Source organism: Thunnus thynnus, chromosome 4, assembly GCF_963924715.1.
Source record: "Thunnus thynnus chromosome 4, fThuThy2.1, whole genome shotgun sequence".
NCBI lineage: Eukaryota > Metazoa > Chordata > Actinopteri > Scombriformes > Scombridae > Thunnus > Thunnus thynnus.
The window spans coordinates 16,790,837-16,802,404 of NC_089520.1; the positions used below are offsets into that span (position 1 = coordinate 16,790,837).

The 11,568-nt window shown below is 39.3% G+C and overlaps 1 protein-coding gene across 3 annotated transcripts; it reads left to right on the forward strand.

The window, feature by feature from the left end:
- Positions 1-2,869: 2,869 nt before the first annotated feature.
- Positions 2,870-11,136, forward strand: miip (migration and invasion inhibitory protein). 3 transcript variants are annotated; one of them, XM_067586980.1, is made up of 10 exons: positions 2,875-2,968; positions 3,068-3,278; positions 5,009-5,214; positions 5,438-5,543; positions 5,633-5,744; positions 5,851-5,930; positions 6,025-6,151; positions 10,452-10,548; positions 10,670-10,771; positions 10,918-11,136. In XM_067586980.1, exons 1-10 carry the CDS (start codon positions 2,906-2,908, stop codon positions 11,050-11,052), a joined length of 1,239 nt encoding a protein of 412 aa, XP_067443081.1. In that variant the 5' UTR covers positions 2,875-2,905; the 3' UTR covers positions 11,053-11,136. The 3 variants fall into 3 exon arrangements, with proteins under 3 accessions (XP_067443082.1, XP_067443081.1, XP_067443083.1); XM_067586982.1 differs by having other exon boundaries at positions 2,877-2,968; positions 3,068-3,227; XM_067586981.1 differs by having other exon boundaries at positions 2,870-3,278.
- The last annotated feature ends 432 nt before the right edge of the window (positions 11,137-11,568 follow it).

Below are 11,568 nucleotides of genomic sequence, written 5' to 3' on the forward strand. Positions count from 1 at the left end.
AACAGTGACTTATGTATAGTATAAAAGGTGTTGCTCTCAGTAATGAACCCACAGAGAATTATAACGCGACTACAGCCTCAGCTCTACTGAGCATTTTATCCTGTTTTAGCTCTTTGTTTTGCAAGTTTACTGTTTTGGTTCAGTCTCATCGGTGTTGTTTACAGACACAGCAGGCAGCCGTTTTCAGTAAAGTTCTGCTAAACCCAGTGTATACTACCTACTCTGCACCAAATAGCAGACAGATAAATTTAGTGACTAGCTGGTGAACATAGTGAAGCATTTAGCAGCTTAGGAGACATATTTTGCTCATAGGTTGGTGGAGAACAAAACAGAGCTAAAAGTGAACATTGGATGTACATACATCAGGTTACCTGAAACATGACTCAAAGTGAGTTAGAGTGTTACTCTGTGTCTGCTGGATGTGTAAATAAGCAAATGTTTGTTAGCACGGTTGCCATATCAACTTTACAAGGTGATATTAAGTCAGTGCTGTGTATTGCAGATTGTTGTGCTGCTCCCAAGTGGCCCAAAACAAAATTATTCAGGTTTAAAAGGAGATGTGACCAACACTGAATTGCTCCTATGGTACATGATACTATCAGATGATACATAGAAAGATAAAATCCACAGGGCTGCAGTGACAAAAGTCAAAATCTAAATTTAATGTCACTGTCTAGAATCTGCTGTCACTTAAAGATCCTGCATATGGGGGATTAGTGAACTTCTTGTCTGACATTTCAAGTTTGCTCAGTTTGAGTTCCCTCTCAAACGACCTGTGTGCTCCGTCCTGACAAGGAGAGTGTCAGACTCTGAAGTGGATTTTAGTAGTTTTCTACCATGTGAAGGTAAAGCTGCATTTATCTCCTTGTAGGGTGCACAGCTGGATAGGAGAGAGTGCGTCTCTCCATGCTGCAAATCTCTAAGCAAGTATAATTTTACAGGCTTGTTCCCATATACCTCTCACCGTTTTAAGCTAAATTGGTCACAAAATGAATTAGGAGAGATCGGGAGTGTGGTGGCTGCAGCAACCACACTAATTATAACACACGGCTGCTATGAAACCAGTGTACTGGATATTTGGGTCAGGGTATTTATCTCATATTCTGCACACACAGCAGCTGGGGATGTCAAAATGGTTTCCCGCCCCAAGTGCACCACGATGTCCACCACAAGACAAAATTTCTGTCAGTGGCGTAACAGTATTCCTGTTTGTAATCTCCAGGCTCCTGTGTGTCATGGAAGGCATAAATGTAATTTCTTAGCTGCTGTGGTAAGTGCTCATGCAAAACGAAAGTTCCTTTCTACCTTATATGGTTTTCATAGGAGTACTTTGTCCCTCTTCTGTATGGAACTGTAGTGGTACTGTTTAGACTCAACTAACCTTTGAAGGCTTGTTATGTCTTCAGCTTGTATTTACTTGACTTCCAGTTTCCTTGTATACTGTATTTTTAGTCATTTGGTTTCCTTTTTGGTTAGATTTAGTTTCTTTTCTGTCCAATTCTTTAAGACAATTCCCTCAACTTTTCTTTTTGAAGGGCTTTATGAATTTGACATAACAAGATGGATAAATAAACAAAATCTTGTACATAGACATTTGTTATTTTTTACATTATAAATTGTGGTTTTCCTCTATAAACCAGTGGTGGAAATGATACTCAAGTACTAGACTTAAGGACAGTTTTGAGGTACTTTATTTGAGTATTTCCATTTGATGCCTCTACTTCCCTACATTTCAGAGGAAAATATTCTGGTGCTAATTTATATTTTTGATATTGTCAAGAAATCTCATGAAAAGACCAAAACCAATGATGGATTAGTCCTTCTCCCAAGCCAAGTTTTACCTACTGAAGACATAAATGTTTAAAAATGGGTTACACATATATTCACTTATGAAAAAGACAAAATAATTTCTTAAAACAGCTGTTCTTTTTAGCAAACATTACTCAAGCGGAAGGAAATACGTGCTTATTGAGGACTACTTTCAACCACAGATCTGGTGCATTAGTTGGGTATTTACAGCAGTCTATGGCAGAGGTCTATTTTAGGCTTTAGTTACCAGTGGTGGAAATTAACTAAGTATTTTAACTCAAGTACTGTATTTAAGTAAAATTTTGAGGTATTGTATTTTACTTTAGTATTTCCATTTGATGCTACTTTATACTTCCACTCCACTACATTTCAGAGGGAAATATTGTACTTTCTACTCCACTACATTTATTTGACAGCTTCAGCTACCTTTCAGGTCAATATTTTATATGTAAAACATGTGATCATCTTAATAAAATAGCACTGTTATAGGTCAGACTACACAACAGTATGGATTGTTAAGATTAGCTCTAAATTGACAACTTTAAAATGCTGCTTACATGTACATAGATCAGTATTAATATTTTAATAATGTATTGATGGTAAAGTACTTCTTGCTGCTACTACTTACCTACTTATGTTCTTTACTTAAGTTAGATTTTGAATGCAGGACTTTTGCTACTTTTACTTAAGGATGTGAGCACTTCTTCCACCGCTGTTGGTTACACAGTTGTGCCTTGTAGATCAATTCAGTGTTGTTGTTGTTTTGTTTTGGGGTTGTTGTTTTTTTTAGAAAACTATAGAAGACCACACCTTATAGTTAATGAAGTATAATTTGTGGTATTTCTGCTTTTACTTAAATTAATGATTTGACTTCGTCTTCCACCACTGTTAACTGTACTCAGCATGAACTCTGTCCAGCATCTCTAATTACAGTAAGTATCTGGCGCCCTCTGTTGTTCAAGATCCTGCACTGTAGCTAAAAATCAAATGTGTGTCTGTCTCTTTAAGAAAATCCTCCAACGGTTGCAAGGCATGATGGGTAGGAAGTTCGTAGCCAATCAAATCATTGTTGTCAACGCGTTGTTATGGAGCTGCTATGCTGGAGACGTGTTTAAATCACAAAAGACCCCAAAGTTTTGTCTGTTTCACCCTCTGTTTGGTAAACGTGCTTTTAACGAAGCATTAACTTTTTTAAAAAATGTTATCGACAGACCGATTGGACGTTTTGCGAGAGCGTAACAGAGATTTATTGATCCAGTTGGCGCAGCAGACAGAGAAGCTGGAGCGTCCGGGCGGCTGCTGCAGTCAGAGCCGCAAGAGGGAGAGAGAGGACGAGGCTAAGGAGGTGTTGACCCTGACTAATGGAGACCCCGGTACCGTCAGGGCAGCCCTAGCCAAATCCACCGTGAGGTTTGCGGGTAATGAAACTGTTCATATCGAGGTCAAAGGCACAAGACACGTCTGCAGATGTTAGTTTAGTTATATACTAGATAAGGCTGGTGTTTCATTCTGTGTCAATAGTCCAGGCTTTCTTAAAGTCACCCTCCACTCAAAAATATGTCTTTCTTCTTGTTCGTACAGTTGCATGTTTGAGCTTCACCGTCAATGATGTGTGTGCAGAGTTTGACACTAGAAGGCTGTTTTCACATTAATCTGCTGGAAGTGGAAAGTTACTCTGTGCTCATTGAAAATCTGATTTTAAGGGGTGGATCCATGAGCAGGATTTGTGATACAACTAGTTTGGAGCCAATCCTGGTCCAGTATTCAGCTTACAGAAGTATGATGTGGAAACTTGAAGCCTCTGTCGTATCAGTTCCGCTGGGTCTCTGTTGAAAAAACTCAAGGCCAAACTTCTCTTCGTTGTTCAAAACTCAGGAGTCAGAGTTCCTGAGCAGCAAAAATGTACTTTAATGCCAGGCAAGAAAGGAGAACAATACAGTGATCATAACAGACCAACCCGTTACTGAGTTTCGCAACTCAGGGCGTTGTGTTATATACCCTAGGGTCGGCATAGGTCACGCCTTGTGTCCATCCTCTTCATACTTGGCCAACCACACCAATATATATTTTTTTTTTTACGTCATCTGTTGTTGGCGCAAAATCTCTGAAATAGGTTTTGGCCCAAGTTGGTCATATCTGGCATGACCACTTCCATCCAGTTATGCTCTTTTATTTTTTGTAACTGCTAAGGATCATATTATACCATTATTGTCAGAGCTTCCCCTGGCTCTCTCTCCACTGCCATACTTGCCTCCTCACAGCCCCCTCCTTTCCCACAGCCACTCTTTTTTCCCCTTTTTTTGAAACACTGAGTTTGATACAAACACATTTAAAGTGAAGTTTAAGGGGGTCTTTAACTTACTTTTTCTTATCTCTACACTAACCTAGTAAGTTGGTAAAAACAATTTTGACAGGTTTGGCCTAACCCAGACACATCACATTAAAAAAAAAAAAACTTTTTCAAGGTTTCATAACCAGGTTTAACAGCTTAAATTACATTATTGTACAAAACAACAAGCCAAATGTAGTTATATAACAATTACAAAGTAATTGCATTTAGCACTGCAACAAATTATTGTTTTAATTGAAAATGAATTAATGAATTTTATTCCAGATCAATTGATGAATTGTTTGGTCTATAAAATGTCATCAAATTGTGAATTTGTGCCACATTTGAGAAGTTGGAGCAAGAGAATTTTGCCATTTTTTGCTTAAAAATATTCTTAAAAAGATTAATTCATGTTTTAGCAGATTCATTATCTGTTGGTCAACTAATCCTTTAAACAACTCTTTGTTTCAACTGTTATTGCATTGCCAATGACTTGGGGAAAATAAAACTACGATGAGATAGTGGTTTCACTAAAAAATCGGTTCAGGGCTTTTAAACGCTTCTCATGGTCTTCGTCAGCAAATGGAGATAGCTTAGTTGTTATCACCCAACTTATGTATGGAAATTCAGTCACATGATAAGATGATGAGGACCTTGAGTTAAGATTTTTTGTCAAACAAGACAAGATATCTGATATCATACTCAGTCCTTTAACTGTGTTTTTTATACTGCGCATTTTGTTTTTGTACTTATTGTACTGTGCAGAGTCTTCACTTTACATTTCACTATACATTCTGTGGTGTGAATGTGACAAATAAAATATTCCTTGAATTGCTGATGCAGAAATCACTGTCTCTCTGTCTCCATCAGATCCACGTGGGAGACAAAGAGGCTTCCAGGCAACTATTTCAACACCATCTTTGACATTCAAACACAGAAGAGGAACTGCTGAACACACAGCAGAGTATTCGTCACACAGAGACTGCAGCGGACAAACCCGAGTCCACTGTGACAGGCTACAAGACACAAGGCCATTCAGCACAAAGTCCTGCCTAGTAAATCACAGCAAAGAACAGGTAAGCCAAAGAAACACAGGATTATAGACTCAAGTTTGTCTCCAATTTGTTTGTATTTAATTGTATGATGTTGAGTAAAACATCAGCCCTACTCTGACCTTGTTCCCCAAATCTTTGTTATCTCATAAAGTCAGCAGCATTGTCCAAACTGGTTGGCTTAAAGGAATGATTCATCCCAAACTGCTGATCACTAATACTGTGCACCACTTGTTTGTTTCTGTAGAGAGAGGCGTCGAGTCGAGTAACATTTCAGTCTGATGAATGTGAAGAGATACCTGCCTCAGACAGACATCATTTGCAGCCTTTACTTGGATATGACTGGATAGCAGGTGCACCTTATTGGTCTCTCTGCCAGTTTCTTTCTTATACACACAATCATCTAATGGAGCACTAACAGATGATGTCTATTCTCTATAAGGAGTCCTGGATGTGGAAGACTCCTTGATAGAGCGCTCTGACGAGTTCTTCAATGATCTGTGCACGTTTCGATCACTCAATAAAGACGAATGTGTCCACAGCCCACAAGCAGAGTGAGTGCCTCTCATTTGATTGCACCTGCGGCTGATTGTGTGTGTCAGGTTTACCTGTGACTGATGACTGCTTCATTAAAAGACTATCAATTGGCTCTTGTTATAGATTTTCTGAGGAGAATCATTCAGTCTTGCCGCTGTTAAAAGACAAGGATAGCCCAGAGGCTAACACGGACACTCATCAGTGTAAGAGGAGTTATTCATTTGAATAAGCTACACTCTCTTGTCTTTTTGTGACAGCTCAATAATTCTAATCTCTGCTCATTCACTTTTTATGCAGGTACGTTCTCTTACAGGATTAACAGCAGACTGTTCCCGGTCCCGCTTCACTCTGAGGAGTGCTGTCCTGTGTGCAAAAAACATAAATCCTCCCACCCTCACACTACAGCTGACCCAGCTCTCATCAGGTAATGATGATGTGAACTTAAACTGCAATCTCTGGCCATCTATGATCTAAGAGTATATACATGTATGGGGAATCAGCTGAGCCATCAGCTGATGTAGCTGGGTTTGTGAGCTGAGCTTGACTTGGTGGTTTGCCTGAACTAAAGCAATGCTCAGTTTTATTTATATAGCACATTTCAGCAACAAGTCAATTCAAGGTGTTTTACATAAAACATTAAAAGCATGGAGATAAAGTGCAAAAGAAACACCATAAAAGGACATTTGAATACAATTAAAGACAGTCATTAAAGAGCTAAGAGAACAGAAAATAAAAACAAGCTAAAATAGAATAAGAGATAAATTACAAGAATAAATATTACAGTGCAGTGTGAGAAATGAATAGTTATTTGATTTAATAAAAGGCAGCGGCAAACAGAAAAGTCTTCTGAACGCTGCCTCTCCATGTATAGTTTTGACTTTGGGAACAGAAAGCAGACAATCTGAGAGGTCTGGATGGTTCATGACGTAGTAGAACATCAGAAATGTATTTTGGCCCCAAACCATTCAGCTCTATATTAACCAACCGCAGTATTGCAAAATCAGTTCTTTGACAGACAGGAAGCCAGTGTAAAGATCTAAGAACTGGAGTGATATGATCCACTTCCTTGGTCTTAGTGAGGACTTGAGGAGCAGTATTCTGATTCAGCTGCAGTTGTTTGATTGATTTTTTTTAGGGAAACCTGTAAAGACACTGTTACAGTAGTCGAATTTACAGAAGATAAATGCATGGACAAGTTTTTCCAAATCCTGCTGAGACATAAGTCCTTTAATCCTTGGTATATTCTTCAGGTGATAGTAGGCTGACTTTGTAATTGTCTTAATGTGGCTGTTGAAATTCAGGTCTGAGACCATGACAATACCAAGATTTCTGGCTTGGTTTGTGGTTTTAAACATTGTCAACTGAAGCTGGATGCTGACTTTTAAACATTCTTCCTTGGCTCCAAAAACAATTACTTCAGTTTTGTCTTTGTTTAATTGAAGAAAATTCTGGCACATCCAATCATTGATTTGTTCCATGCACTTACTTAGTGCTTGTATTGGACCATAGTCCCCTGGTTATATAGTTATATTTGTGTGTTGTCTGCATAATTATGGTGACATAATTTGTTGTTTTCCATAATCTGAGCTAGTGGGAGCATGTAGATGTTGAACAGAAGAGGCCCCAAAATGGAACCTTGAGGAACTCCACGGGTCGTTTTATCTGCTCAGATGTGTAATTACCTATAGACACAAAGTAGTCCCTGTTCTTTAAGTAGGACTCAAACCAGTTGAGTTTTGTGAATTTTGTCAAGGAAGAGGGATGCAAATTGATCGCAGGCCCTGGTGGATAGAAGTTCGGAGACTACTGACAGGAGAGTTTGTTAGCCTGTTGACAGGAACAACCAAGGTACATGCATTATTGTTTTTGGCGATGATGTCACAGAAGAAGGATCACCTTGCATTTCTCAGTTCCAAATTATAAATGCGCTGTCTCTCTTTATAGATGTCATAATGAACCTTGAGACTTTTTTTTCCCACCTGCATTCAGTTTTTTGACACTCTCTTTTTTCTATTCTGACCAGTGTGGCATTTTTCCATGGATATCTTTTCTTACCAGAGACCACCTTCACCTTAGTGGGTGCAATGGCATCAGTAACATTTGTCATTTTAGAGTTGAAATTATCTACAAGCTCATTGACTGAGACGTAAGAGAGGGTGGGTGTGGAAGAGAAAATATTTCTCTAGTGTTTTCAGTGACGACCTATGTTTAAACATTTGCGTGCACAGAGATAGTGCTCTAAAAGAAAACACAGGAATGATCAAAAAGAGCAACATCAGTCACCGCAATCTTAGAAATCTTCAGACTCAAGTCCACAAGTCCAGACAGTGCCCCTCATTGAGTGTGGGCGGCATCATATGCTGAGCCAGTCCATAGAACACAGCACAACTCTGTAGTTCCTCTGTGCTGGCGGCTGTCAACATGGAAGTTAAAATCACTAAAAATAACCACACAGTCGAAGTCAACATAGACAGCAGTTCAGCAAAGTCATCAAAAAAGGTTGCACAGTATTTAGGTGGCCTGTAGATATTTAGGAACATAGCTCGAGAGGAGGAATCCAGCTGAAGAGCCACATAGCAAAATTTCCATAAGATATCTTCTTGCATTGGAGGGAATCATTAAACAAATTGGCAACTTCACCTTATTTCTTTTGCACTCTAACTTAACTCATAAAACTGAAGTTGGGAGGGGCTGATTCCATAAGAATTAAACGTTATCTTGGTCTAACTAAGTTTTAGTTGTGCTTGATAATACAATCATTGATTTAAAAATGTTTTTCCTGAGAAAGACCTGATGTTTAATAAAGCTAGATTTAGTGTGTTAAAAGCATTATCTTACCAGTTTTTTTGCGTCAGACTGTGGCTGACAAGTCATGGATGCCAACTTTGATAAGACTGCAGAACCGGATGAGTGCTTCCTGTTTCTTAGCAGATTCATCATTCTTTTTCTATCACCTATCAAGACAGGAATTGAGCAAGACAAGATCCCATCTTGTTTGGATGGGGGAGGGGGCATCGTGGCTGTGAGGATTGTGTCAAAACTGGTGGAGTTTAGAGAGAAAATGAGAGTAAGGCAGGGGATATGTTTGGCCCTGGCAGTGACCAGCTCTTCCAGTGAACTCCAAGAAGGGGGAGGAGGGAGAAAGGGTGACTGGAGAGGACGATGACCTGGATGGGGTTGGGAGGGGGGTGAAAAAGCTGAATCCTCACAAGCGGTTGTTGGTGACAGGGGGTGGAGACTCCTCCTCTTGGCTCTGATAATTATTGTTTAAAGGTCTCTTCAGACGGGGGCTTAGGTGGCTCTTGTTCAAGGTTTCTGCTGTGCTGTGTTATGTCTTCCTCCTGTTTTGATTCCTCTTGTGTTGTCCTTGGCAGAGGGAAAAGATGGGTGACGCAATAGGTTACAGGTGAACAGTTTTTCTCCTGACTTGTTAAGACAAAGTCCGTCTGCCTTAAAAAGATGTCTGTGGTCCCAGAAAAAGTTGAAATTGTGAATAAAATGCACTGAATGGATGGTAGATGCAGTTGAGAGCCACGTGTTCGGTGCCAACAATCTGCTGAAACTCTCAACTCCTCTTCTGACTGGTGGTAGAGGCCCTTTCATAAACACCTCAGCATTCAAAGAGCTGAGTGTGTCAGATCAGTAAAGTTTTGTTTCAGTACTTCAGACCCTATGTGCACCGATGCTTTTCACCGTTGGATGTGCAGCCCCTTGGGAAAGCAGAGTATTTTGATGTTCTTACTGCACATGCTTCTTACATCTTTTACAGTAAAGTTTCCCACAATCAGAGATTGGGGCCTAGTTGTCAGCTTTCCCTGTAGCCTTTTACTTTCAGATTTACTCTCAGGCCTTACCCTGCTGTGTGAAGGTGAGAGGAAATCCAGATCATCAGACAGAGATCCAGGTTCCTGCAACAATGGAGCAAATATGTTCTCCAGCTGCACACTTGGTTCTTGGGGCGGTTTGTTGCTAATTCTCCCTTTGGCAGCTGTCCACAACTGTGTCCTACTAAGAACAGGGGTTGAAGAAGTGCTTTGGCTGGATGATATTGCATCACAAATCTAAGGGCTCTAGGCTCTGTGTGTTAGTCATCCTCTCATTTCCAATGAAAATGATTAATCTTAGGCTCATCTCTGTTGTCAACAAGGGTGCGGTCATCCTCTAAGGAATTGTAGGAATCTATTTAAAGTAACAAAAATTAATAGTAATTTTCATTTTGATAAAGTTTATCTAATCTCTTTTTTATATTGATGTATAAAGTCACTACATGTAAAGTGAAAGGATTCACTCATATTGACAAACTCACTATCTCTACAGGTTGTTTTTAGTGTTCAGCTACTCCCACACATAGAAAATGAATACAGTTGATGTGAGGTGTGAATGAGTATATACACCAACAACATGAAAGAAACTAACATTCTATTATACACAGATGTTAGGAATAATAAGTACTCTAATAGTAAATAAGTGTTATTTTCTCATTTTGAGTAGCCTAAAATAAGGGCTGCATTTAAAAATAATATAATGTGCAACTTAAAATAAAGTGGATCAACCATATTGGGCTCTTAGATTGTTCCTATTTTCCATCCCTTCAGTTCAGATTTGAGTGGGTATGTTTGCTCAGAAGATTTGTGCTTTGTCTGTAGTGGCACTTCACAATCACCGTGGTCTCGGAGCATAGTGTCATATAGTGTCTTATTAATTTTCCTCTTTCCTCTTCTAAGGGTTAGCATCCCTCGCTCCACCCTCTTGCCACCTTACAGGTACAAAGCTCACCGGCGATGCAGCTTTGATCCTTCTGATAGTTTGGGGTTACCATCGGTGAGTGAGTGTTCAAATGAGAAAACCCACACGATTTGTTAACACCTCTATGTATAAATTAACTTTTATTCATGTACTACAAGCTGCTTCAATCTTTGTGGCTCTCTCTGCTCTTGTCCAGCACTGTCTGTCAGGGTGGTCAAACACAGTTCAGAGCACCCTGTCGCCACCCACCAGCCTTGATCTGCGGAGCAGTCTGAATATGAAAAACAAGGACCTGGAGGTGAGACTTGCTATTGTATCTCAAACGAAAACAAAGTAGTATAATGACGGAAATGTGACTGATAAGGTCCTGTAAAAACAACAAAGAATATTATGGGTTGAGTCTTTTGAGGAAATAAGTGGAACAATTCTCAAATTGTTTTTCAGGATCTCTCTGCACCCAAAGTGTCCAGAAACCAGCACCCTGACCAGATCCCAGATGTGTCTCGTTTGGCTCGTCACAACTTTCAACACTCCTCACTCAGAAGAAAACTGAGAAGCACATCTCACCCTGTGTGCTGACAAAGCATCTTCTATTTCTAGATTATTGCAACAGAAACACTGTGTAGCACCACCCAAAAAATAATTTTTTTGTTCATGTTTTAATTCTATTTCTTTTTTGTACAAGCTTTATCTCAATAATGCTTTTCTATAATGTTTAAATATGTTTTCTCAAATTAGATTTTTTTAATGTGAAACAATGGTGTCTTCTGAAGTGCCTGATCTTAAATAGATTCATTTGAAATATGAGATCATCTGTTTTAAGTGGAATGAATTGAGTCAGAGATTGAACGTAACGTGAGTCCAGTAACATGGAAACGATTTACAAGATGGAGCATATTTCAGTTTGACAGGAGCTAGTTCTTCATTTGTTCTCATTTGAATTAATGACACCCCACATGTGACTGTCAGCAGCTTTGTGGATGACACCACAGTGGAAATAGAAGACATTAAGACATGCAGATTTCATAACAAAGGTTAAATTTGTGTTTGCTTTGTAAATTTCGCCCACATTTGGGAAGTTGTTTCAAACCATCT

Excerpts from the sequence above, each read along its gene's own strand:
- miip (XM_067586980.1), top strand. The coding sequence starts at position 2,906 with ATGCTGGAGACGTGTTTAAATCACAAAAGACCCCAAAGTTTTGTCTGT. Across the intron at positions 5,745-5,850 it reads GTCCACAGCCCACAAGCAGA|ATTTTCTGAGGAGAATCATT; the intron begins GTGAGTGCCTCT and ends CTCTTGTTATAG. Across the intron at positions 6,152-10,451 it reads GCTGACCCAGCTCTCATCAG|GGTTAGCATCCCTCGCTCCA; the intron begins GTAATGATGATG and ends TCCTCTTCTAAG.